The sequence below is a fragment of the Podarcis cretensis genome (assembly GCF_951804945.1).
Source record: "Podarcis cretensis genome assembly, chromosome: 1".
Lineage (NCBI taxonomy): Eukaryota > Metazoa > Chordata > Lepidosauria > Squamata > Lacertidae > Podarcis > Podarcis cretensis.
In genome coordinates this window covers 120,154,630-120,182,349 of record NC_137170.1, presented here as the reverse complement: position 1 = coordinate 120,182,349, position 27,720 = coordinate 120,154,630, and the positions used below count along the sequence as shown (strand labels likewise).

Genomic DNA, 27,720 nt, shown 5'->3' with positions numbered 1-27,720 from the left:
CCCAAACTCCTCTTTCAAGAGATGCTCTTTTCCAAATATAGATTCTTTACATCTCAGGAGCTGCAGGCCGAACAATCAACCTTGGTGGCACGCTCAGGGCATATTGCCAAAGAGAAATTGACCTGGGAGTTGCACTGAAGCTCCCGATTCTAATTTGCTCATCTGCTGCTGTATACAACAAAGGGGGTGGACTGATTTGTCAAATAGTAAACCAGCATCTGGCAGAATATGGGGGGACATGGGAGCATTGTAGATGAAATCCCTGGTTTTCTGCACTGAGTGGTAGGGAAAGCACAGCAGAAGTGAAATGGCCTCTGGGTTATATAAGGTAATAAAACGTAAAGGACCCCTGGATGGTTAAGTCCAGGCAAAGGTGACTGTGGGGTTGCGGCACTCATCTCGCTTTTAGGCTGAGGGAGCTGGCGTTTGTCCACAGACAGCTTTCCGGGTCATATGGCGAGCATGACTAAACCACTTCTGGCACATCAGAACACTGTGACAGAAATCAGAGCGCACGGAAACACTGTTTACCTTCCCGCTACAGCGGTACCTATTTATCTACTTGCACTGGTGTGCTTTCAAACTGCTAGGTTGGCAGGAGCTGGGACAGAGCAACGGGAGCTCACCCCATTGTCGGGATTAGAACCGCCGACCTTCTGATTGGCAAGCCCAAGAAGCTCAGCATTTTTGCAGCTATTGCCTATGCTGTTCGAAACACAAGACTGGAGTCACAGCAAATGGAGGGGAAAGCTATCCTTCTCCCTCAAAACAATCTCGAGGAACCTGCCTTCCTCACTCACTCTTTGCTTTCGGGCAAAAGTTTATTTTGGCATTTTCTGCTTGATAAGAAGCCAACATGTAATACTTTAATTTCACGTGGATGGGCTTTGAAATTTGAGAGGAAACAAAACTGCATTAGTAGACAACCGCATTATGCTACCACTGCTAGAGGTTTGCTTGTCCTGTTGTGGATAAACTGGACATCGTGGTGGTCCAATCCAATGCATGCCATGCCGAATTCCTTTTCAAACAAGGAAGGAGTGATTGAAAACTTAGTAAGGATGGGTTGCAAAAGGGCACTAAACAATATTAGAACATTTGGGCAATGTGTTTTATGTGTCTTTTATCTTGTCTCCTTGACACTGGTCATTGACTGTAGTGATAAAGATTTGATTTGGTTCTATACTCCCGCCTCCTGAAAACAGTGGATTTTCTTCCAGATGGGAAGGGGCAGTTTCAGAGTGTAGGCAATTCATCATTGCCTTGTTGACCAGCCGCTACTGAACTATACTTCACCCCACCTCATTCCTGCTTTTATAGCGCTTCAGCAACAACTCGATCCAGAGACATGAGTCTCTGCATATCTAGTTTGGACCTTAATGACATAGCTAAAACACACACACACATGGAGGATGTACAGAAAATATTTCATGAGGAACTGTGAGGCTCAAAATGGAAGGGAAACACGAGCCCTTGTGACCTTCACTTCAACTAGCCAAGTTCCTCTGAGCAGCCGGCTATGAACAGGGAGTTCTGTTTGAGGTCATGTTTTCCTAGAGGCTGTCGTGTTCAAATATTTGATTGCTTACTTCTGCAAAAATAGATTTAAATTAGTGCTGCAAAAAATAAATAAAAAATGATCTGTTGAAAGAGTGCAGCTTTCAATTTGTAACTGAAGTGATCCATCAAGGTTATAAGTAATACACTGCTTCACTCCAGAAATATTCATACTGGGTGAAAGGGTAGGATATCCTGTCGGTCAAGAATACTTCAAACACACATAGTTTAGGTTTCTCCTATTTAAAGAGCTTTTGGGAGTGGTGGATTCTTCCTATGGTAAGGGAGGAAAGCTTGCTCCTGATTGCTTCTGACCTACTTTGTTTTGATGGTTCAGGCAAAGAAATGATCCTCCCATAGTTTCTCCATCAGTACTGTGTGTCTAATCACCGGTTGTGGACCAAATATGCTGAGTGAAGTGAGCCCAGAAAGAAAAGCAACTCCCCTCCAACTAATGATAACAAATGGGTGGTGGTGGATGTGATTCAGGAATAGTTAAGAACTTTGTTACGGTCAGTCCCAAATCTAGTAGTTGGATTGTGTTGAGTTGTACTGAAGGCACAGAAGTGGTGAAGCAAAAGACCAAAACAAAAATGAAGCAGTAAGAGTTGGGTTCTTCTGTTTATTTGAAACATCCACATGTGAGCCCTTAGTTTGACAGCTCCCATGCGTGGTTTCCCCCCAAAGTTTTCTTAAGCTCAGCATCCAAATACAGAGAAAGAATCACTGTTGCACCATTGGAAGTCAGAAATCCTTCCTGATCTATGAGTAGATACGGATCCAGCCTCTGTCTCCCCCGGTGTAGAAGAAAGACTGATCATGGAGTTGTATCTTTTATTATTATTTTTGACAACTGCCACATCAAGCGAGTATTGTGCAAACGGGATCTGTCCCTTAAAAAGATAAAAATAAAAGCAAAACCCACGTTCCAAATAAATGTGTTTGGAATTGTCCTCAAGTTGCTAACTCAGAAGGACATTTTGAATACCGCTGGGTCGCTGCTTCATTTATCACCAGTTATGACCCTTTCTGAGGAAGAAAGCAGTGGGAATGTGTTGCTCGGAAAATCTGAGACCATTTGAGATAAGGAAAGTATTCTGAAAATGCAAGATTTATTGCAAAGTAAATCTTGTGAATCTTTTTAATCTACCTCAAACTCTAGTGGGAATTATACACAGATACCTTTGTGTACCAACATGGGAATTAATTGCCCTAATTTCAGTTGTGCTGCATACCTTTTCTTTTTTAAAAAATAACTCACTTCATAATTCCTCCTTTTGTTTTTGCAGGAAAGTAGCATCTGAAGATGACAGGTTTATTGCACAGCTGCTGTCGTTGAGCTTTCTATGGCCCAACAGCATTCTAGGTAATGTTTACAATCACTATCTACCTTCTGTTTCCAGCAGCAAAAACACAGTTCTTACCTAGGGGAGATTCTTTTATACTTTGTCCTGCCATTCTCCATTGTTCTTCACTTGCTGGAACACTTTTCCACTGAGTTGTGTTCTTCTAGAGTTAAGCCGTCTGTGTATTCCATTTGCTCCATTCCTTACTAATTCGTTTTGGCCATAAAATGGAAATGTCATGTTCATGTATAAACTTGTAGCTGTTTTGCATCAAGAGCACATGAGTTCAGACTCTAGATAGAAGGCTGCAAATATTGGGGTATAAAGTTACTTTTACAAGGAGTCATGCAACCAGCGTGCCAGCTAATCAGCTATAAATGACTATGCCTGTTTCTCTAGTTCCATTTGCTCAGTTTCAGTATTTTTGTTTTAAGGGTGCCACCACCAGGAGCTTAGAGAAACAGAAACTTTAAAGACATATAAAAGCAACCCAGCATGACAGAAATGAAGGCACACTAATACTGTGCTGTAAGATTACGTTGGGTTTGTGTGGAGTGCCAGGGCAAAATGCCGCTGTGAAAATGGGAATGTTCACAGTGTCTCTGTGCTTTGCTTTTAGGGGGACATCTCATCTCTTGGGCTGAAAATGTTGCAGGTTACCTGTCAGTGTCAACTCAGTCTCAGACACAAATTGGAATTCTCCTGGTGCATAAACTGATGTCTCTTGTGACACATCCTTAAGGACTGTGGAGGTGGGTGGTATGGCTGGTGATTAAAAGGAGTCATGAGAGTAACATTAAAAAATGGAGAAGTCAGAACAAAATGACTAAGGAGGATAACAAGCATGATACAATTTAAAAATTACTTTAACAATTCAGACAACACAACACCACTTACAATATGTATTAAAAAATTTTTTTAAGGAAAAAACAAATTCTGGAAAATTTCAGGTTTCAAAAGACCACAAGGTTGAGCTGCCCTTTCAATTAATATTTGGTGGAGGAGAAAAAAGATTGCAGGAAGGTGTGATTAACAGAGGAAGCATAAGGTGAAGAAAAAACTTTGTTTTGCTGAGAATAAGGACATGATATGACCTTCGGGGCAAAATACCACCCAGGGAGCTGGGAGCCAAAAATTATTAACATTAGTAAAACCTAAGTTGCTCAATCAATTGTGAAACGGTTGGGTTTTTTTTAAGAAGACAGTCAAAGTCACTTACATCAGTTTCAAATTACAAGGTGGTTAGTGAACTGAATGACTTAATGAGCTGATTTTGTGCAACCAAATTAAAAATTCCAGCAAGCTCCATCCCTATTTTCTGACGTGGTTATTCCAGTTCCCGAGAGTTCTTTAGAGCTCTACCAGCCTCTAGAAACTGACATCCTAGCAGTTACTAAAAATTACAGCAGATGCTTGTTATGCATTAGTTTAGATTAGAACTTACAAAAATAGAACTTAACAATGGCAGCAAAGGAGATTTAGGGACCTGCTGATAGGTACCGTATTTTTCGCCCTATAGGACGCACTTTTCCCCCTCCAAAAATGAACGGGAAATGTGTGTGCGTCCTATGGGGCGAATGCAGGCTTCGGGCAGACATCCGCAAGCCTGGGGAGCCCGGTGGGAGTTCCCGCCGGGCTCCCCAGGCTTGCGGACAGCAGCCTGCAGCCCAAAACCCGGGGAGCACAGCGGAGTGCACCCGGGCTTCGGGCAGCTCTCCGCAAGCCTGGGGAGACTGGCAGGAGTTCCCACTGGGCTCCCAAGGCTTGCAGATAGCAGCCTGTTCTGGGGGCTGGGGTCGGGGGAAGCTCGGGCTTCCCCCGCCCCAGCCTCGCGCCTGGGGGGGATTTTTTTTTTCTTTATTCCCCCCCCCCAAAAAAAAAAACTAGGTGCGCCCTATGGGCCGGTGTGCCCTATAGGGCGAAAAATACGGTAACTTTACATACATGCTCAAAAGCAGAGTCACAAAATGTAGCTACAAAGGGACACTGCTACCACATGTATCAGACAGTGCTTTTCCAAACATGGGGTATATTTAAACCACCAGAAGTGTTTGTTTGTTTGTTTGTTACTGTGTGCAAAACTAAAGTCATGTGTCTCCGCTCTAAGCACAATGATTTGGAAATAGGTGTAACTTGCTTTAAGCAAATGTAATTAGGATTTTCACCTTAATTAGTCCATTTATTCTTACTGGAAGATGCTAACCTTTCCTACCATAGCTAACCAAGGGTTACCAAATGTTAGGCATACAACTTTGGATATGAACCCTCTCCCTAGGTTGGGATGTGTAGCTAAGCAGTTGTGCCCCAGCCCCTGTTGGTTGTCCTTCAAGTCATAGGCACACATATACCCAAAAATGCATAAATGCAGAAGCAAAAAACCGCACTAGCACTTGGTGGTCTCAGTAGGGCACAATAATGAAATTACATCAACCCCCTGCTCCCCTACTGTCTCCTTAATGTAATTGCTTCCTGCTTCTCCCATGGGATGTTGTGATAATGAGATTTCAGAACAAGTGCTTCTCGCAGGGTCGCCATGAGATTTCAAAGATGGTAAAGAAACCTAAAATTGAAATGCTACCTACATGAGCATATATACTTTCCGTTAACTAGAACTTAGGAAAGTTTTACGCCATTGTACTTTTTACTCCTTACATTTTGGATTGTTTTGCACATAGAATCATAGAACTGCAAAGTAGGAAGGGACCCCAAGGGTCATCCAGTCTAACCCTCTGCAATCTCAGCTAAAGCATCCATGACAGATGGCCACCCAGCCTCTGCTTAAAAACTTCGAAGGAAGGGGAGTCCACAACCTCCTGAGGGAGACCTTTCTCTTTTGAAGTAAAGGCAAAGGCAGCACTGAAGAACCATACAAAGTTTACATTTATCTAAATTGGGGTTTCCCAAACTTGGGTCTCCGGTTGTTTTGGGACTACAACTCCCATCATCCCTAGATAGCAGGACCTGTGGTCAAAGATGATGGGAATTGCAGTCCAAAAAAATACAGTAGGACCTCAGGTTAAGAACTTAATTCGTTCTGGAGATCTATTCTTAACCTGAAACTGTTCTTAACCTGAGATACCACTTTAGCTAATGAGGCCTCCCGTGCTGCTGCTGCACGATTTCTGTTCTCATCCTGATGCAAAGTTCTTAACCCGAGTATTTTTGGGTTAGCGGAGTCTGTAACCTGAAGCGCCTGTAACCCGAGGTACCACTGTAAATGAAGACCCAAGTTTGGGAAACTCTGATCTAAATGTTACACTTATGCGTGTACAACTTTGTATTGAAGGAAGCGAAGCAGAAAGAGAAACATTCCACTTTAATAGTGACCCTGACAGATGATCTGTTAATTCCAAACTGGTTTGCTGTTAGGGGCAAACAATATATGATGCTGAATGTAGGACTTGGTGTCATGCCTAGCTCTGACTGGGTGCCAGGCATGCAAGGATGAACTAGACGCCTTACAAGACAAGGACCTTGAAGAGCAGGCAGGGCCCACTGAGTTCCAGGTTCTCTGAATTGATACCTGAAGGCATGTCAGAGGAGGAGGTGGTGCCATCCCCCAATCCTTGAGGGTGCTGGTGCCAGAAGCTCGGGGTCCAGGCCGAAGAGTGATGAAAAGTATCTAGGAACCCCAGAGTCAGTACGCTACCTATGAGTAGGGGGTTTACAGGTGTATAAGCAATTACTGATAGTCCTTCACTGCCAGCAGCTGTGGTTAGGCTGCAGTTGAGAAGGCCAGAGTATATATAAGGCCTCTTTCGCAAGTCTTCCTGTTATTGGAAGCATCCCAGGGATCTGGTTAGTTCCCGCTTGTTGTGTTGTACCTTGTGAGAGAAACCTTGGATTGTTTGTGGCCATAGCATTGGAATCATGATATGTCTTAAATGGACGTTTGGTTTGTTTGGACATGGTTTGTATGGTGAGAGGCAGGGCTTTTCTTCAGCCAGAGCTCACTAGAACCCAGTTCTGGCACCTCTCAGGTGGGCGCTATTGCCATTATAAGAGAAGCAATGATTCTTCAACATCAGTTTCGTTGAAATGGTCATGTTGTGTGGATGCCCGGTTATCGTCTTCCAAAGCTGCTCTATTCCGAACTTAAATATAGAAAGCGTAATGCTGGTGGTCAACAAAGGAGGTTTAAAGACACTCTCAAGGCAAATCTTTTAAAATGTAGTATAAACACAGAGAACTGGGAAAAACTGGCCTGCAAGTGCTCCAATTGGAGAACGGCCTTTACCAAAGATGTCGTGAGCTTTGAAGACGCTTGAACTCAGGATGAAAGGGAGAAATGTGCTAAGAGGAAGGCATGTTTGGCAACCCCTCACTGTGATCAACTCTTGCCTGGAAACCAATGTCTCCACCGTGGAAGGACGTGGGAGTCCAGAATTGGCCTCCACAGTTACGGACTCGCTGTTAAGATCGTGTTCATGGAAGACAATCTTACTCAGCTTCAAGGGATCGCCAAAGAAGAAGAGAAAACGGGAGGCGTTCATGAAGAGTTTCGGCACCTCTTTTTCTAGAAAAATAACACTGGCGAGTGGCTTGCATCCCCTGCAAGCCAAGGGGACCACCAGAGTGCGGCACTTTGGAGTCCTAGAGGGTTTGTGTTTTTTGGCACGGCGGTAGGGAGAGAAATGGGGTGATTTTCCTCAGGAAAGATGTGCACCGAGAGCTTCTGTTCTCTTTTATTTCTCTGGAGGCAGGTGGCAGCGGCCTTGTCTCCAGCCGCAGTGATATTATCATTACAGCTAAGGGCCAGGAGAGGAAGGCCCGGCCCGGTGGGTTAAGATAGGTGAGGCGCCCCTCTTCCTCCTCCTCCCTCCCAAGCGTCGCCGGCCTCTGCGCCAAGCAGCGTAGAGCCGAGGCCCCTCTTCTTCTTCTTCATTGCCGAGGCTGACTTCAGGGGTTTATATTTAGCCCATTGTGTCCAAAGGGAGCCTGCAGCGCTCGCAGAACAGACCCGCCGCACGAGCCCAGGGAAGGGGGGAGAAGGCGGGCGCCTAGGTGACAGAGACGGACCAGGCAGGTGGCGCTGCTTGCCGACTGCGCAGCGACGGGGCGACGCGGGGAGGCGGCTGCAGGCGGGAGCCCCTCCAGGCTGCGGGCAGGGAGGCGCGGAAGGTGCCGGCGAGGCAGCGCCGAGGAGCAGCAGGCAGCGGGGAGGAAGCGAGCCGAGCCGAGCAGCCACCCACCGCGGCGGCGGCAGCAGCATCAGTAGCCGCCTGGGTCGGTGCCCTGGGAAAAGATGGTCGCTGCTCACACTTCCCATTCTTCCTCCTCCACCGAGTGGATCGCTTGCCTGGATAAAAGGTACCAGCGGCGCCTTTGTTTTGGGGTGGGGGTGAGGGAATGGGTGTCGTCCCCCTCTCCTCCCCTTATCCCTTCGTTACAGTCGTGGCCTATATAGGAATACAGTCAACCCAGCTGGGTGGGAATATCGAAATCCCTGCGCGGGAAGAGGGCGGGGTAGTGGGTTTGCAGGGGACCCCCGTGTTTGTAAGTGGGGGGGGGGGAGAGAGCTTTCTCCACACGGGTGTATTACCGTGTGTCTGTGGAGAGGTGAGAACAAGCCCCGAGGGGCCACGCGTTTCGCCTGGGAGATAATGCACGTGCCCGAGGAATAGGAAACGAAAGGGTTGTTTCCCCCCACCCCAAGCACCCCATAGGAGCTTCTGGGTCCGCCTCGTGTCTTCCCCGGCCTCCCGCTGCTGCTGGTGGTGGTGGCTCCTGTGAGGGCTCTTGCTGCAAGGCCTGTGCATTTAGGCATTGCTGGCAAGGGAGAAACGGGGAGATCAATAATCCATCTGTGCATAAGCACCTACCTTGGAGATGGGTCACAAGACTTTGGGTGGGTGGGGTGGTTTCCCAGAAGGCAACTTGGTGGAAGATATGATCACTGTGTCCATCTATATTATTGTTATTGTTATTATTTATTTAGCATCTTCTGCATCGTAACACACACACACACACACATATATATATATGTGTGTGTGTGTGTGTATAAATGTTACACTGCAGAAGATGCGCACACTCTCTCTCTCTTTCTCTCTCTATATATATACAGTGGTACCTCGGGTTACATACGCTTCAGGTTACATACGCTTCAGGTTACAGACTCCGCTAACCCAGAAATAGTACCTCGGGTTAAGAACTTTGCTTCAGGATGAGAACAGAAATTGTGCTCCAGCGGTGCGGCGGCAGCAGAAGGCCCCATTAGCTAAAGTGGTGCTTCGAGTTAAGAACAGTTTCAGGTTAAGAACGGACCTCCGTAACGAATTAAGTACTTAACCTGAGGTACCACTGTATGCGCTAACTTTTCCAGAATGATGTTTCAGTTGTGGGATGGTACGAGTGTATAAGAGAGAGGGAGACACAGTGAAGACATAGGCCATTGCATTATGCCTGGTCAGATTGTCCAGGGATGTCTAATCTGACTGGCAGAGAGACACTCTGGGGTTTCAGGCAGATTGACCCTGTGGGTTGGGGGGGGGATGCTGTCCTTGGGAAGCCCTAAAAAGGTGATATTCATGTACATTCTGACTCTATATTCTTAATGTGTTGGTGTGGGTTGATTTTATTGTGTGGCTTGATTTCGTAGGAAAGTGAAGACATACCTGCATTGGCGAGACGGACTTAGCTGGCCTTTTGGTCCCTGAAATGAGATGGTTCTGTATGAACTTGGGCTCCCTGGTGTATCCGTGTAGTGCGTTATACTGGTATACTATATACACATACTCTTTGTGGTATATTCCAAAAATGATTCAGTCAAACAAGGAGGCCACTTGGCATCTCAGATGCTTGAAGACCACGCACCAAGCTGCATGCATGTAGCTGCTCACAACATGGATCCTGTTGCTCACCACGGTGGATTTCACCATCGCAATCCACAACAACTGTGGTTAGTGAGGTGGAATTGGCAGATTGGTGTGGTGTGAGGAGTTATGCAGGAGAGTCTTGTCTCCAAGGCCCACCTGCAACCGTTCTCGGTTTTCAAGCAGACATGGCAGGGTCACTTGTTCCAGGTGACTGGCCCTCTGGCTTAGAGCAGGGGGTTCCCAAACACTAGCCCATGGGCCGTTGCTTCATTCAGGTAGTTCAGCGTGGCTGTGAATTTGTGGCTGAAGTCAAGAGATGGCACAGTCATCGTATTAAATATATTGATTTGTAATTGTATATTTTTCGCTGCTTTTATTCCTGACGCTGTTTTATGACAAATGCATGTTATACAATAAAATGAAGCCTGTAAGAAATGAAAGGAATAAAAAGACAGCGTTGAAAGGACTGCATCTGGCACTGCACATTACAATTACTACAACAGGTATAAAAATCTGCCAAGACCTGCAGCAATTTGCAAGTGGTCCGTGGTGGTGGCGGTGGTGGGAGTCCTTGAACCACTGGCTTAGTGCAGATGAGAATACCTTTATTACTGCACCCATCAATACAAGTATGCCAACTCTCCCCTTGTCACTTCCATTTTCTCTGGGGATTTGAATTCCCATTTTCAAAAATCCCGAGAGTTAACATCTCCTCTTACCTGACTACATTCCTGGAGATTTATCCTTTCTCCTTCACATGAAAGTGAAAGCTCTCTCTACCTCATGTCAGTAAGAGCCAAGTTGGTGACAGAATGACTCTCATCACTTCATTCCCTTCCCCACCTTAAAGTTTCTTAAATGATTTCTTCATCACCATGGGCCGCAAATGTGATTGTTCCCGGATGCTGGCAGGTAGAGTAATTTCACATTGGATCTGATTGTAGGTTTGGCAATAAACAACACGTTGTTAGTCACTGTTCATTAACACTGACTGATGGGTGAAAAGAGAGTAGTAAAGCAACATTTTTCCTAAACGCACCTGAATTATTCTTGGGGATTGGATATGGCAAAAAAGGACTAGTGTGATCTCATCCTATCACCGGCAATCACATGATAGGCATCTTGCAGTGTGCACCATTCATGACCTTAGCTGATCATACTGATTGTAAAATTGATTTCAGTAGGTTATATCTCTTCAGCTGTTTCCCTAAATTTATTGTTGAGCGTTTTTCAGGTAAATGGTGCATACTTATTCAGGAGTATGGCTTTCACTGTGTATGGCATTCACACCAAGCCTTTGCTTCCCCTAAAGTATCCTGGGAAGTATAGTTTTTAAAGGTGCTGGGAATTGGCTCTTTGAGGGAATAAACTGCAGTTCCCAGTATTCTTTGAAAGAAGCCATGTGCACTGCTCTAAATGCGCTTTGTGTATGCAGCCTGCAAAGTGCATTTAGAGCACATAGCTTCTTTCAGTTCATGGTGTTTATGCAGCCTTCAGTGGGGCTTACTCCCAGGTAAGTGTGTATACTGTGTATACCGAGAGCCAGTATAGTGTAGTGGTTAAGAGCGATAGACTCGTAATCTGGTGAACCAGGTTTGTGTCTCCGCTCCTCCACCTGCAGCTGCTGGGTGACCTTGGGCTAGTCACACTTCTCTGAAGTCTCTCAGCCTCACTCACCTCACAGAGTGTTTGTTGTGGGGGAGGAAGGGAAAGGAGAATGTTAGCCGCTTTGAGACTCCTTCGGGTAGTGATAAAGCGGGATATCAAATCCAAACTCTTCTTCTTCTTCTTCTTCTACTACTACTACTACTTCTTCTTCTGTGTATGGCATTAAGAGTTAAGGCCCTGTGCAGCGTATGGGATTGCAGCCTACAGAGTCGTGCCTCATACTGTACAGATCTGAAAATACCAGAGAGGGAGAAATAATGTGAGACAAGGCTGTGGTGTGAAGAAGGCCTATGATAATAGCAACCTCACAGAAGCTAAGCTGGTATGAGTCTGATGAAGACCTCCTTGGGAGTTCTGCATGAGCGCTGTTGAAGAAAGGCAGCTTATTAAAGAAATTGCTTTCCAGGCTAAACAGCACAGCTGTTATTTTTTGCTGACAGTGACTTGCTTATAGCCACACCTAATTTAGCCCGGTTTGGTACCAAAAGAATGGGCACCTTTCCACCCAGCCCTTCATGTCTCAAAGAGGGAGGCTGCTAGGTTGTAAACTCTCTTGTCTCCAGAGTGGTGGGCAAATGTCTGTCTTGTAGGAACTGCTTCGTAATTTACTAGAACCTTGAGGTATGCCCGTCAAAGCCTTATTCAAAATGGTGGCACAGTGAGCAAAGCTGATGGGCTACTGCATCCCAATTGAAATAAATAAAAGCCGCCTCAGAAGATCTCAAAACCAGGGCAGGCTTGGATACCCTGGACCCAAGCCATGTTGGGCTTTGTAGCTCATAACCAGCACTTTGAATTGAGCCTGGTAACTGACAAGTGGAGCAGTTACAACAAGGAGTTTGTGTTCCTCTTGTAACTGGCTCTGGTCAACAATCTGACTGCAGGATCTTGGACCTCCTGAATTTGCCCAACACTTTCTAAAGGTAGCCCCATGTGGCCCATGTTACTGTCATCCAAATGGGGTGAAACTAAAGCTGTTCTGATATTTGGACCCTAAGTTGTTTAGGGCTATAAAGCACCAGGACAAATTGGGCCTGGAGATGAATAAGCAGTCGGTGTAACTCTTCAATGTGTAATATGGCTCCATTTCCCCACAACGGATTTGTTGTAGCTGAATTCTTCAGCAGTCGTATTTGAGGGCATCACCACATCTAATGCACTGCAGCTCTTGTGCAAGAGCCTCTGGTTGGTTATGTACACCTGAGGCTGATTCCCTCATCCCTTGAAGAAGGCAGGGTCTGATACTGGGAGCCATGACTCTAAGAGACCAGAATTGAAATCTCTTTAAATCATAGTTGAAGACTGGATATATGTGAGCCCAACATGTATTCCCAGCTTGCTAGGCTATGGTTTACTAAGCTAGGAACTTTGTGTCCAAAAGTAGTGAGGTACTCTTGTGTCTCAGTACTCTTACTCAATGCTTAGAAGATCAAAGTTAAGAGCACAGCATCACCTCATTGCAAAGTAAGTCTTCCAGACTTCTTGCTGTGGTCTAAAAAAGAACGGCCACATTTACATCTTTGTTTTATAGAATTTAAGATGATGCATGTTCCAAATGAACGATGATGCTCAAAGATCACACCAGTTAGCCCAAGGAATACAGTTCCATACAATGAAGTATATATTAATTCTTAGGCTCTCTTTGCAGTTTTCAGAACCTGCCGTGCCTTTGCCAGCTCTTGTGCTTGCCTACAGGAGCTGATCACAGAAGAAACCATGTAATGCCACTGTCCTGGTGTGTCAATAATGTTATGATCCTTGCTTGGCTTTTCGTGAATTATTTAAAGATTGAGGGTTGCTTTGAGGACACAGTGAACTGAGCTAGTCCTTTGCAGTGTGACCTTTGTTTGAGTGTACCTTTGGAAAATGAATATATAAGTACAGCATTAATGATAAAACAAACAGATGGTGCATGCAAAATGCATGTGATTATGTGCAGGCTCTATGTGCTTTTCAAGGAGGAAAAAGGTAGCCAGAGCAACAAATGTGTGTGTTTGTGGGGAAGCTTCAGAGGTTTTCCAGGTGCTAGGTGAAGTCCTCAAGGATGCCATTGCAACGATTGGCAACATGCTGACAACTCCAAGACTTGAGGAATGGTAATGCTGGACAGGATTGTTGCCAATCTGTATTATTTGCCTGATTATTATTATTATTGTTATTATTATTTGCCTGGTGTAGGGATGTGGGTGGCGCTGTGGTCTAAACCACTGAGCCTCTTGGGCTTGCCAAACAGAAGGTTGGCAGTTCGAAACCCTGCGATGGAGTGCGCTCCCGTTGCTTGGTCCCAGCTCCTGCCCACCTATCAGTTTGAAAGCACGCCAGTGCAAATAGATAAATAGGTACCACTGCGGTGGGAAGGTAAACAGCGTTTCCATGCGCTCTGGTTTCCGTCACGGCGTTCCGTTGCGTCAGGAGCGGTTTAGTCATGCTGGCCACGTGACCCGGAAAGCTGTCTGTGGACAAATGCCAGCTTCCTCGGCCTGAGAGTGAGATGAGCTCTGCAATCCCATAGTCACCTTTGACTGGACTTAACCGTCCAGGGGTCCTTTACCTTTACCTACTTGCCTGATAATAAGTAAGAGCAGATCAAACCAGGCTGCACCAAGTCTTAATTAAGCAGATTTAATTGAACTTGATACAGATTTAATGAAAACCTGACACACATTTGTTGTATTTGCAACTGGGTGCGCCAATCACACTCCTCCTGCCTTGCAGGTTAGATTTGGGAGTTTTGCTTTTCAAATTAAAAATGGTTAGACAAATGGTTAGCAGATCTTCCAATAGAGAACATGAGGCACTTGGCCATTGGTTGCTTTGTCTTAACTCTTGGTATGTTGCTTAGTAGTGATAAATTCTTTTCGTTGTCCTAATATTGCACTTAAGAAAAAAGAAAGATCATCATTATTAATTAATTTAAAAGGTATACAGGCTGATGCTTCCCCGATCCACAAAAAATCCTGACTAATCCCAATGAAGATTTATTATTTATAAAAAAATACTGATATACCACAGTATTATGAAAATATATCACAGCAAGTTTGCAACAATATAGAAACGTAAAGCCAGACAATAACATTAAAAAATGTTTAAAACAAGGCCACAGCAAAAAAATAAATTAAAAACAAATATCGATAGACTATTGTGGGTGATGCTCACTTAATTGCCTGCATAGGCCTTGGTGGAATAGAAAAGTTTTTAGTAGGCGTTAAAAAGTTGGCACAGAAGGCACCCACTGAGTCTTTATTGGCAAAGTATTCCACGAGACTTGACTGATGACGCTAAAGACTCTGTTTCTTGTTGTTGTAGATGAGCCTCATCAACGGGGTGTGTGTGTGTGTGTGTGACCAGCTGTCAGGAGTTCAGCCTACACTCAAGTAGGACTTTGGCAGAGACACATGCCCGACTGGCATGTTCGCTTCCTCCTGATCTTTCATTTGAGAACTTCATAAGCTTTCTTCAGCCCGAACATCACAGCAACTGATGCCAACCGACACCGGCACACTTAGGGATCTGCAGAGTTTGCGTATTTCGCGTGACAGACCTCAGCAACTCAGCATTTTGGCTAATCTACTTTATTTACATATAAACACACACAGAGCACTGCAACATGGCTCCCTCTCTGTCTAGCATCAGACAGCAAAGAGAAAAAGAACAAAGGACAATAGTCCCACTTTGCGGAACACAGTAACACAAACATCCTGTCTTCGTCACTTCCCACTCTGTGGAGTCAAAACACATAGAGTCATGTGATAGACAACAATCCCATGACTGCAATCATGGAGCAGGAATTCTAATACCAGCAACATTCTGAAGAACTTGGGTTCAGCCAATCCCTGAGGTATCCTGGCCCCAAGTTGTTCAGGACTTTGTGAATCCTTACAAATTATTTGTAAAACAACAAATGGCAAATGATAGTCTGAAGAGGTAAGGTAACAGGATGACCAGAGGTGGACAGTGGCTTTGTAGGAAGCCCTTGAGCCATGACTGGTGCGTTTAAAAATGGTGGGGAAAGTTTATGGATTATCTGAAAACTATGTGTGATGAACAGATAACGCTAGTGGGTTTTAAGGAGGTTTTGTGATAGTATAAGGTATATTGTAAAAAAGAAATAGGGATGGAAGGATAATATTAAATTGGCAATATTATATATAGAAAATGCATGAAGATAGGGAAAATGGATGATTGATGGAGGTGCTGGTGGAAGTTCAAAAATTGGAAATTTGTAAACATGGTTGTATGGATTTATTTGTAAAAGAAAAATTTAATAAAAAAAATGTTATTAAAAAAATGGTGGGGAGGGGGAGGGATCCAGAATTAGAGGTTACTGCAGTATTCTGAGCATGTAGCAAGAAAAAGCCATAGTTGTGCTGGGGCTTGGAAGTCTTCAGAGAGACTCAGCTGCCTAGCACAACTGTGAGGCTCTCTTCCCCCACTTGCCTGCAGCAGCCTCAGAGGGAAGCCTGTGCGTTATTGCAGCACTGAGCTTCTGGGACTCTCTGAGCATCCTAGCCAAAATGGAAAGCCTTAGCATTCCTGTCTGGAACTGATTTTTTATGATCTGCTACAGAGGCACTCTGAGCGGCTCAGCATTCTAGTGCCAAAATGAGTGGCAGCTTTCCTTTTCTGGCTTGCACCTCAAGGACGGGCACTATCCCTGTTGATGCGCGAGGCGTCCAAAATGCTCAGAGCGCCATAAGCACACCCAATCCTAATTTCCCCTTCCGCAGTTCCCACGTTGTGAAGGAAGTCTGGGGGTTGTTTTGTCATGGTTACCAGCGGGCGATGGAGGAATACTTGCTATTAAAGGTCTGCTGAGCAGAATTGTGTACCCTTTGCAGAATAAAATTCTGAGCTTCCCATTGCAAAACCCCTAGGGAAACCCAACAAAACATTTAGCAGATGCTGACCTAAAATTTATGAATGGGGCTGAAGAGAGTGTAGTTACTAATCTGGGGCCTACTCTGATCAGACTGAAATACTTGAAGTCCCTTTGATTTCAGTCAAAAGGTTAAGTAGGTGTAATAAAGTATAAAAGCATGCTTACAAGTATTTAATTTGTTGCTGGTTCAATTAGGCTCAGTAAGTTTGTTTTAAATTATTCCAATTACAGGGGTTTTTTTTAAGCCCACAAGCTGACTTCTGACACCATTTATAAAAACAGCTTGACCATAAATCAATTTTCTCTTGAGATTTTCAGCCTGCAATAATTTTTTTTTAAGGTTTATGAGGTTTCAGCAGAGTAGTAATCACTAGATTTGTAGCTAAGTGCTTTCCTGTCCCACAAAAGCTTATGCCCACAAGTATTTTAAGCACCACAGGACTCTTAATTTGCTCTTTTTGTTTGGAATCTCTGGATTTTAATTTGATTTCACATTTGAGTTTGTAAGAGAGTCTAAATCAGTGGTCTCCAGCTGCTTTTGGACTAGAGTTTCCATCATCCCTGACCACTGGTCTTGCTAGCTAGCGATGATGGGAGTTGTCATCCGAAACGAGTGGACTCCCTGCCTTTCCACCTGTGTCAGCACTGACACACTGCTGCAGGTGTTCTGACCACATTTCAGAAATACAATAAATCTAATTTTTCATGGTGCACTAATGCTTGCTCCTATTAAGGCAGCTTGCAGTTGGGGCACTGTTCATATACTATAAACAGATTGCCACCATTGATTGCTTGATGATGGCACTGCACAAAACTTGTGCAGACAAACAGTGATGAAGCCTGAATTTCTGGTCTGCAAAGAAATAATCAACCGACCGTTTATTGTTTAATTAGCAGTTAAATAATTGCCATTACAACTTCCAGCTGTTCGTCTGAAAACTTGGACAAACCATTGGCAGTTCAAAAACAGTCAGGCAAAAAGAGTTTCATTGGTTCAGGCAGACTCTTAAAGAATCTGTGGTGGATCTTAGAGTTCATCTCATACAGTCTCTTTCATGTGCATTGAGTTCTTTTTCAACTAGAGCAGCCCGCACAGGTACACATTGCAGATTGCTACTGGGGCCATGCAGTTGCCTTGCTGCTACAACTGATCAAGAGCAAAATTTCTTATCAGAGCCAGAATTCAGTAGCCAAAGAACCTTCACCCATCCATACAGAACCACCCAGAATCTATCTGGAAAGATAGGCTTGTAGGTATTTTATTTATTTAAGACCCCACCTTTTAATTTTACACACACATACACAATAGGCAGCTTTCAGCAATAAAGAATACATAGATTAACACCTGAATAGGCAAAAAATCAACATCAGATAAAATCAGCATCCCTGGGGCTTTTTTAAAAAGGCATCAATTATATTTTATTACCGTATTTTTCGCTCTATAAGATGCACTTTTTCCCTCCTAAAAAGTAAGGGGAAATATGTGTGTGTCTTATGGAGCAAATGCAGGCTGCACAGCTATCCCTCTTGCTGTTCTGGCTTTTGGGATAGCAACACAAAGCCTTTTCAGGGCAGTGGGAAGAATGCTCCCCCTGCCCTGAAGAGGCTTCGCGGGGATATCCCAGAAGCCAGAACAGCAAGAGGGATCGCTGCGCAGCAATCCCTCTTGCTGGTTCTGGCTTCTGGGATTCAGAATATTTTTTTCTTGTTCTCCTCCTCCAAAAACTATGTGCGTCTTATGGTCTGGTGTGTCTTATAGAGCGAAAAATACGGTACATTTCAGCATTTCTAGCATACACAGTCAAAACACGATTACATCGTGCTTATTTTTGTCGACTTCCCACCTCATTTGTTGTTTTTCCCCTTCTGCTGCATCTTAGCTTCCCTATTAAGAGCATGGACAAACACACACACACACACACACAGAGTCTTAAAACAGAAAAAGGTTTGGTGTCAGATTAACATTTCTAGAGCGGGAATTCCACAGCCTGGCACCACTCTGGAAAGGGCCTTATTGATGATTGTCACATGCCTAACCTCTGAGGTTGGGGACATCTGGATATGACCTTAATTGTCAAGTCAGGTTCATGTGAGAGCTGGAGGTCCTTGAGATATCAGGGATGCCGCCAGAGGCAAGGGCTGTAACTCAGCAATAGAACACCTGCTTGGCATGAAGAAGGACTTGGATATCCGTTGCCTATGCAAACTGGGCTGCGGCTGACTCTTCACTGAAATGCTGGGGAACCGCTGGTAGTCAATGGTATAAGGCAGCTTCCTATGTACTTATGCATAGCCTCAGAAACCAAAGTGAGATTGAGTAGCGTTGCCGTTTGTTAAGAGAACAAGCTTCTCGCGCACTGCAGAGTCTGTACGCCGTTCCCCACCAGCAGAAGCGCTTATACAAGTAAACAAAGCAAACATGCTTGCATATTCTGTACAGATCACAGAACCCGGCTCTTTTCTCAAGGCAGCGTTTCGGTCTCCCTGGCCTAATTCTCCGGGAGGGTGCTGGAGGTAGAGAGAAATGTTTATGAAATGGTAGCAGAGGGAAGACTCTTCCGAAACATCATCATTTCGAAGCTCCTTCCCTGATCAAAGAAGCACGATTATTTGGGCACATTCAAGGCTGCAGAGACATCACCTTGCCAACAAAGGTCCGTATAGTTAAAGCTATGGCTTTCCCAGTAGTGATGTATGGAAGTGAGAGCTGGACCATAAAGAAGGCTGATCGCCAAAGAATTGATGCTTTTGAATTCTGGTGCTGGAGGAGCCTCTTGAGAGTCCCGTGGACTGCAAGAAGATCAAACCTCTCCATTCTGAAGGAAATCAGCCCTGAGTGCTCACTGGAAGGACAGTTCCTGAAGCTGAGGCTCCAATACTTTGGCCACCTCATGAGAAGAGAAGAGTCCCTGGAAAAGACCCTGATGTTGGGAAAGATAGAGGGCACAAGGAGAAGGGGACGACAGAGGACGAGATGGTTGGACAGTGTTCTCGAAGCTACCAGCATGAGTTTGACCAAACTGCGGGAGGCAGTGGAAGACAGGAGTGCCTGGCGTGCTCTGGTCCATGGGGTCACAAAGAGTCGGATACGACTAAACGACAACAACAAGGCTGCAGGGCTCATCCCCTTGGGGTTTCAAGATGAGAAGGAATTGTTGGGAATTCCATTCCTCCTTCACTGCGGATGTGTGGGAGTGTTACATGTCACATCTCTGTTTACATTCCAGCACAGATTGTTGGAGTCTTGTGAGCGGAACATCCGCTCTGTCTTGCTTTTGTGTTGTCTCTCTCCGAGAAGAACGACAAGGAGAGAAGCCATGTTTTCTTTGTCCTGATTTATGTACAATAAACGTAGCCTAGTATCCATGCCTCGAGCCGGATCTGTTGTGTGCTTACTCTGCTGAGTAACGTGTGCTCATGCATGCCAGCATGAGTCGCAGACGCACGTCGGAGGAGGACGACTGATGGATCTCCGCAGTGGCAAGGCTGAGAAGGGGGGTGCTCCAGCTGGGGCCTGTCCATCTGCTTTCCATCCCACGGTTCCGACAGGAATGATTAGCAGATTAAAAAAATAAAAACGGCACTGGTTTTAGTGTGTTCGTTGAAAACACGTGCTATACTTGTAGGCCCTTTCTGTGAGTCTTTGGCACATAATCCCAAAGAGTCTTCATATTTTGTGAAGGTTTCCTTAGCTATTGTTTATGGAAAGCTATTATGGGGAGGGGAGTAAATTGGCAAAAACAGGGAGGGTGGGTGGGGTGTAGATTCCATTAAGAATGGCTTTCTCCCTGCCATAATAAAATTTGAGCACTGTCCCAAGTACATGCCCCACTGTTTATTACTTCATGCATCTTTGCTGAATAAGAAACAACATGTGGCAAGTCATTCAAATCCTTCCTCTTTTTGGAATTCTTGCTGATGGAAATGCTCCGGGGATGGGTAAATTTCTGCTGTTTCCTAGACAAGTGAGGACCCAAGACATCCACAAGGGCTCTTTGTGAAAGCCGTAACATTTGGAAACAGCTTCCCATGCCCTTGGCGCTGATGTAAAACCTTATAATACCAGCACCAGGAGCTGCCCAGGAAGGTTTGGCTTATCATCCAAACTGGGGATTGGGGCGAAAGCCACTCTTCCTTAACTATGATCTGCAGTGGCAACAGATTGTGCTTAAAGGGGAGGGAGTTTAACCATGAGAAACGGATGTGAGCCTCTCTGGGAGCCAGAATGGTTGAGTGATCCTAGTGAACCAAAATTGCAAAATTTTGCTGTGATTTGTGAACCAGGCCAGTAAATGGTGGTTCTCATTTTTCAATGTTTGCAGGTTGGAGTAATGCATCAGCTGTACTCTTTGGGTTCTTCTAGATTACCTGTTTTATTAAGCATTCATCCTGACTTATTTGCACAAAGCTTACATGATTGTTCCATTGCATCTAGTCTTTATTTAATATTTATTCTGATTCATTTATGGGAAGGTTGTAAGACAATAAGTATTCATCCTCCATCCATCCTGATTTGTTTGCGGGCTGTTCTAAATCTCCCCATTCATTATTTGTTCATTACTTTTCAACACATTTTCCCATCACCTTCCTAACCATAAATATCTCAGTTTCTTTTTAAGAATTGAGTTTGTTGTACTAGGACGGCAGAGTGCTTTAATCCACTGTGCAAACCTAAATTCAACTGTTTGCTTGAATCCTTGCTGCAAAGCGCTGATAGTCTGGAGCTTCTAGAAAAGACCTCTAGAAAAATATTTTCAGTAGCTACTTAAGCATTGCAGAATTCTGTGCGGCTCATCAAAGTCGGAGCACTTTCCTGAAGTTCCTAGTTGAAGATATAATCATCTCCTTTCTGTACTGACACTTATAGCCTAGGATAGGTTGGTATTTGTTGCTGAAGGGTTGAGGGTGTGCGTGTGCGTGTGTGTGCGTATTAATCCATAGCCTTTGGGAAAAGGTAAGCTATAAAGAAAAAAAACCATTATTTGATAGACAGGCAAACATCTCATTTCTGTCCTTGCAGGCCTTTGGAGCGCTCTGGTGAAGATGTGGATATTATATTCACCCGGCTGAAAGAAGTGAAAGCTTTTGAGAAGTTTCATCCAAATCTTCTGCAGCAAATATGTCTCTGTGGCTATTACGAAAATCTGGAAAAGGGAATTACATGTAAGATGTTTTTTCTCTTTCTGTGGATAAGAAAATCTCTTAGCAGTAACCAGAAATCACAAGTCTTTGAATTATTAGAATGTTGGTAGCATAGAACATTCTTTGTAGCAGTGGTTAGACTATTGTAGAATAGTCTACAGCAAACTTGGGTCTCCGGCTGTTTTTGGACTACAATTCCCATCATCCTTGACCACTGGTCTTGCTAGCTAGGGATGATGGGAGTTGTAGTCCAAAAACAGCCAGAGACCCAAGTTTGGGAAAACTCTGGTCTACAAAATCTTTGCATAGGGGCCTGGTAACACTTGACAATAAACTTCCAGACTCTGGCTGAGATGCTGCCTTGACAGCAATAAAGGCTAATGACAGGGAGGACACACAGATTGCCCCATCATCAGTACTACATCTGTGCATACTTGTGAGACTTTCCAAATACAGTGGTGCCTCGCAAGACAAAATTAATCCGTTCCGTGAGGCTCTTCGTATAGCGGTTTTTTCGTCTTGCGAAACAAGCCCATTGACAGTTTAGCGGATTAGCGCTATTAGCGGTTTAGCGGCTTTTAGCGATCAGCTGTTAAGCGGCTTATCAGCGGATCAGCGAAGCAAGCTCATAGGGAAATTCGCTTTGCGAAGCGCCTCCAAAACGGAAAACCCTTTCGTCTAGTGGGTTTTCCGTCTTGCGAGGCGTTCGTCTTGCGGGGCACCACTGTATTCTTACCTCCTCTTTGCACTTGGTTTTCTTAAAAAGCAGCATTGATAAACTACAGCAAAACCTGCAGAATATTATGTACATACTTCTGTCACATACAAATAAAACTGAGCAGGGACACTGTCAAACTATTGAGTCATTGATTGCATCACCAAGGCTTCAGCTATCTGTGGCGTAGTCTTGTCATAAGGAAATGTGAATGGCTGGAGGTCTGGCATTAACACCACTGCTCTTTACTTATCTGGTATAGAGGAACCATACCTTGTCAAAAGGATCGTTTGACAGCTCTAACAACCCCTCTGTGTTGCGTTAGGTCAGGGGTCAGCAAACCTTTCCAGCAGGGGGCCGGTCCACTGTCCCTCAGGCCTTGTGAGGGGCCGGACTATATTTTGAAGGAGGAAAAAATGAACGAATTCCTACGCCCCACAAATAACCCAGAGATGCATTTTAAATAAAAGCACACATTCTACTCATGTAAAAACACGCTGATTCCCGGCCCATCTGTGGGCCGGCTTTAGAAGGCTATTGGGCCGGATCTGGCCCCCGGGCCTTAGTTTGCCTACCCATGCGTTAGATGCTCAGGAAGAGCTGGAACCCAAACTTTCCATTACCATCCTTTCCGAGATGGACCTTTGAAGTGATCTCTTTTAAGTGGCCAGCATCGTACAGTATAGCAGTTCTTTGCGTACAAGGGGAGGTTCCTAATAGGTGTTTAGTGACAGAAGGGCCAGGAGCAGGGCTCTGGAGGGAGAAGGAGTAGGGAGAAAACTGTTACAATGCTAAGATTACTAGAATGCCGCTTAAATATCAAGTGATGACTACTTGTAAACTAGCTATCGCTCATCCATCACCATAGACAGAAAAGTCACATATGGCTTCTAGGTTGCCGTCTGGAGAGACAAGCCACACAGCTCTGAAAGATAATGCTACCACAGTTTCTCCTGACTCAGTCCTACCCACCCCACATCTGTTTTCCTGCCTCCCCCTCTGCTGTTTGCTGAAGCAAGAAGGATTCTTGCCTTGCTGCACAGCAGATGGGAGATGAATGTGAGAACAGGACCATAACAGAAGCAAGGTGAGAGAAGCCATGGCTTCATCCTCTTCCACATTTGTGGGACATGACAGTTTTCCAGGATGTGGCCTAACAACCCGGCTCCATCAGTGGCAGACTTTGGGCTTTAAAATTTTGGTGGCCCCCTGTGCAATGCCAAAATTTCGTGTGTCTCCCCCCCCCTTCTGTTGTTCATTATTGTTATGGTGCCCTCTCGGCTCAGCACCCAGTGCGGACGAACTGATTGTGCTCCCCTAAATCTACCTCTTGCTCTAGACCCCCTGCCCATCATTCCAGACACAATGCTTTTCAATGGAAACAGCTTCTATCATGACTTCTTCTCCCATTGTGGTGTTTTGGTCATCTGTACTCTTTCCTTTGTTACCCTCGAGGCATGAGTTTTGCACCTCTTCAAGGGAAGAAAAGTCAATCAAGGAGGCTGTATTTATTTCTGGGATTGTATCGGCATAGCGCAGAAATGAAAAACCAATTTTTGGCTCCATGGGGTAAATTTAAGAAACATTGGGGCCACCCGCCTGTCAATCACATGGCATCGTTATTTGACATCACCTCTCTGTACAGTTTCATGTAAATGTTTTGAAAGCCCAGGAAACCAGAATAGATCTCTGTAGAATTCCACAGGAAGCAACAACAAGCTCCAGTTACCACTTCATAGAACAGGCATAGGCAAACTCGGCCCTCCAGATTTTTTGTGACTACAACTCCCATCATCCCTAGCTAACAGGACCGGTGGTCAGGGATGATGGGAGTTGTAGTCCCAAAACATCTGGAGGGCTGAGTTTGCCTATGCCAGTCATAGAATCCTGCAGTGAGTAGAATAATTGCAGAGAAGCTCAACCCACACAGTTGTGTCCTGAAGGTTACTAAAAGCTGCCAAGAGATCTAGAAGAACCAGCAAGATCTTACTCCCCCCAATCCATATCTCTCCTGGTAAAGGTAATTAGTCGGGACAAGCAAGGCCATCTCTGACTGGATGCCAAATTAAACAGCTCCAAACTGAACTTGCATCATGCAAGAACCGAAGAAGTTCCACAGCCACCATCCACCTTGGCCACAACGGAGTTCTGGCGTGCATTGTCAGCAATATGCTGACGGCACACAGCTCTGCTTCTTCTCCTGTAAGTCTGCAGATGTGGCAGGTGTATACTGGACTGTTGTCTTGCCTCAGTAATGGACTGGATAAAAGCTAACAAACTGAAGCTCAATCCAGATAAGACTGAGGCGCTGCTAGTGATAGATGGGAGGGTGCCTGCTCTTGAGGGTTATAATCCCTCTGAAGGGGCAGGTACGTAGCTTCTTCATGTGTTTCTGTGGGAGGTCCAGAGGGCTGGAACACAAGAATGGGCCTTTTCTGTGGTGGCTCCCCATTTGTGGAATTCTCTCCCCTGGAAGATTTGCCTGGCCTCTTCATTACATATCTTTAGGCGCCAGGCAAATACATTCCTCATCTCCAAGGCCTTTGGCTAATAAAACAGTTGATGACCTTTTAAACTGTGTGTTTGTGGGGAGGGGGTGTTCTTTCATTTGTTACTGTCTTATGTATTATTGTATTTTAATATTTTAAATCACCCTGTGATTCTTGGATGAAGAGCAGTATAGAAATTAAATGAATGAATAAAAACAAAAGATTAGCCTGTGGTTCTCTTTTTTAAAAAGAGAGAGTACTGTCTCTTTTTAGCTGTATCCACCCCCAGTGCTCTGTCCCAAGGAAACATTGATTATATGATGCAAATAGGCCAGGCATGTCTCCTGGATCTTCAGGTCTAGACAAGATGAACCATGGGTTGAACAGACATGTTGCGGGCATGAACTGAACCCTATACCCTGCCCACATTATTGGGTGTCAGAAACTGACGCTCATCCAAAACAAACACAAAATTAACATGAAGAGAATGGCTCTGCTATTAACTCAACATCCGTGGTGGAATCAAGGTCAGAGCCATTGCGAATGCACCTATCTGAAAAAAGAAAAGTTTGGCAAGTTACCAAAGATTCTCTAACCTTTCCAAAGAAGGGGTGGGGGCAAAATGCAAAAGTCCAGTAACTACACAAACAAGAATGTAAAGACCCAGAGATTTATTCTCTGCCTTCACCACTACAGAGTAGGCTTTATGATGCACTCTAGGCCATAGGTAGGCAAACTAAGGCCCAGGGGCCGGATCTGGTCCAGTCGCCTTCTCAATCCAGCCCGCGCACGGTCTGGGAATCAGCATGTTTTTACATGAGTAGAATGTGCCCTTTTATTTAAAATGCATCTCTGGGTTATTTGTGGGGCCTGCCTGGTGTTTTTACAGGAGCAGAATGTGTGCTTTTATTTAAAATGCATCTCTGGGTTATTTGTGGGGCATAGGAATTTGTTCTCCCTCTCCCCCCCCAATATAGTCTGGCCCCCCACAAGGTCTGAGGGACAGTGGACCAGCCCCCTGCTGAAAAAGTTTGCTGACCCCTGCTCTAAGCCATGTTTGAGAAAGAAGAATAAGAAAGGCGTGGTTGAGGGGAGGTACCAAAGTAGCAGTAGAGATGGGAAAACACGGGCAGTAAAAAGGCAAACTTAACCCAAATATAGAGGTTTTGGAAACTGTTCTGTCTCCTTGAAAGTATAACTTCTGATCTGAACATCAAAATGGGTGAAATGGTTCATTGTGCAAACTTTGTGCACTGATGGTTTAACCTGCAACACACACACCCCCCGCGTGTTTTGTTGTTTATGATGGGATATCGGTAGAAAGCAATAAGGGAGGGTCTACATTTTAAAAAAATAAATAAATCTTTTTAAAAACCAGTTTAACTGTCAAACTTTAAGTAATCCTGAGGGTTGTAGTTTGATGTGGGTGCTAAACATTCTTTTAGGGGTTCCCTGTCCCCACCCATAGTACTGTAGAACCCATAGTTTGTTTGTTTTTTAAGGAAAGAGAAGTAATATTAATATAGCTTTGCCCCTTGTTAGAAAGCAGTTGTCACACATTAGTCAGCATCAACCATATAGTTACTATATGGTATGTCAACAGCTATGGTTAGTCACCATACAAGTTAAGAATCAGTTGTTCAGAAACAGATGCAGTCCCTGCACAGTCGTATAGTAATGGTGGTTGAATATACCTTTTAACCTGAGTCCTTTTCTTTTTCTTTTCTTTTCTTTTCTTTTCTTTTCTTTTCTTTTCTTTTCTTTCATTCTTTCTCTTTCTCTTACAGTATTTCGCCAAGGTGATATTGGAACAAATTGGTATGCCGTGCTGACGGGTTCTTTGGATGTTAAAGTTTCTGATACGAGCAACCATCAGGTAAAATTACATCTCTGACATGGCTTCAATTGTCTGAAGAAAATGCTACCCTACAACTGGATAAAATTGTTGAGGGGTTTTGTCGATATTGTGCTCTTTCTCCCACCCCTCACCACACACATACACATTGACACTGGTGTCAAATATCAAATGTCTGCGGTAGCAGTGTGAATTGCTTTCAGATGTGAAATATTTTGTGAGCGCTTCTCAATTTCTTTTCGTTACTACTGTGGGCGAGGGAGTCTGTGTCATGATCCTAACCATCTGTGACTTGGGCACTGATTCAAAAGCCAGAGTTTAGCAACCAGGGACCACCTGACTCTGAAATATGCAGATTGCAGCCCAGAGTCGGACCCTAACAAGGAATCGGAGCCTTGCCTCCCCCTCCCAAGAAAATCATGCTTGCTTACCACAGACATGTCCCGAAAGAGAAAAAAAGGAAGGCGATCCAGTCCTCTACTAAAAACCAGAGGGTTGACTCTTCAAGGATTTCCATTCTTCAGCGAGGAGGCAGGGCCTGGAGCGCCTCTGCCACTCAGAGTAGACAATTTTGAGCTGGAAAAAAACAATGATCTGTCTCCGTACGAAACAGCTTCCTATGAAGGGATCTGTATTTTTATGATAATTTGCAAAATGCCATGTATACAAGTAAATATTGTGTGGTGGGGGGCTGGACAATTAAGATGGAGCTGAACTGAAAGTGTGGGGGAAAAAACCCATCACTTTTGTTTGACTCTGAAAACAGCTGTCTAATGTTATATGGCTGATTTTTATGGGGACAGAAGTTGAAGCAGCAAGGGAGGAACTCAGCAGATGTTGGTATAGTGTTGGAATCCTCTTGGATTTTCATGCTCTTCCTGTACAGGTCTCAGTGATGGTTGGATGCTTCTGAATTTCAGCCACTGGGAATCACACATGGGAAGAGTGCTGTTTGGGCTCAGGTCATGCTTATGGGCTTCTCATGCCATTGGTGGCCCACCTTGAGAACATGAAGCTGGTCTAGATGGGCCACTAGCTCTTCTTACATTCCTAACTTCTGGCTTCTCATATGCAGTGGCATCTCATATGTTTAACGTTTTAAACCAAAGGATCTAAGCTTTTTCCCACCTGGAAAAAACGGTGGGGGAACTCGCCACAAAGTTTGTTTATTGCGGGCCTAGTGGCAGCACCACCTCCCTCCCCGTGCAGTGGCTAAATGTAAGATGTGATTCATAAACTCAAGCAGACCACCAT

At 44.6% G+C, this 27,720-nt stretch overlaps 1 protein-coding gene across 2 annotated transcripts in view; it reads left to right on the top strand.

The window, feature by feature from the left end:
* Nucleotides 1-7,721: 7,721 nt before the first annotated feature.
* RAPGEF4 (Rap guanine nucleotide exchange factor 4) overlaps nucleotides 7,722-27,720 on the top strand; it is a 163,774-nt gene continuing 143,775 nt past the window's right edge. For both annotated transcript variants that reach the window (XM_079977051.1, XM_079977050.1), the window contains exons 1-3: nucleotides 7,722-8,213; nucleotides 21,286-21,428; nucleotides 26,399-26,487. In XM_079977051.1, coding sequence (XP_079833177.1) covers nucleotides 8,149-8,213; nucleotides 21,286-21,428; nucleotides 26,399-26,487 — 297 coding nt within the window. In that variant the 5' untranslated portion in view covers nucleotides 7,722-8,148. The remainder of the gene's footprint in view (nucleotides 8,214-21,285; nucleotides 21,429-26,398; nucleotides 26,488-27,720) is intronic.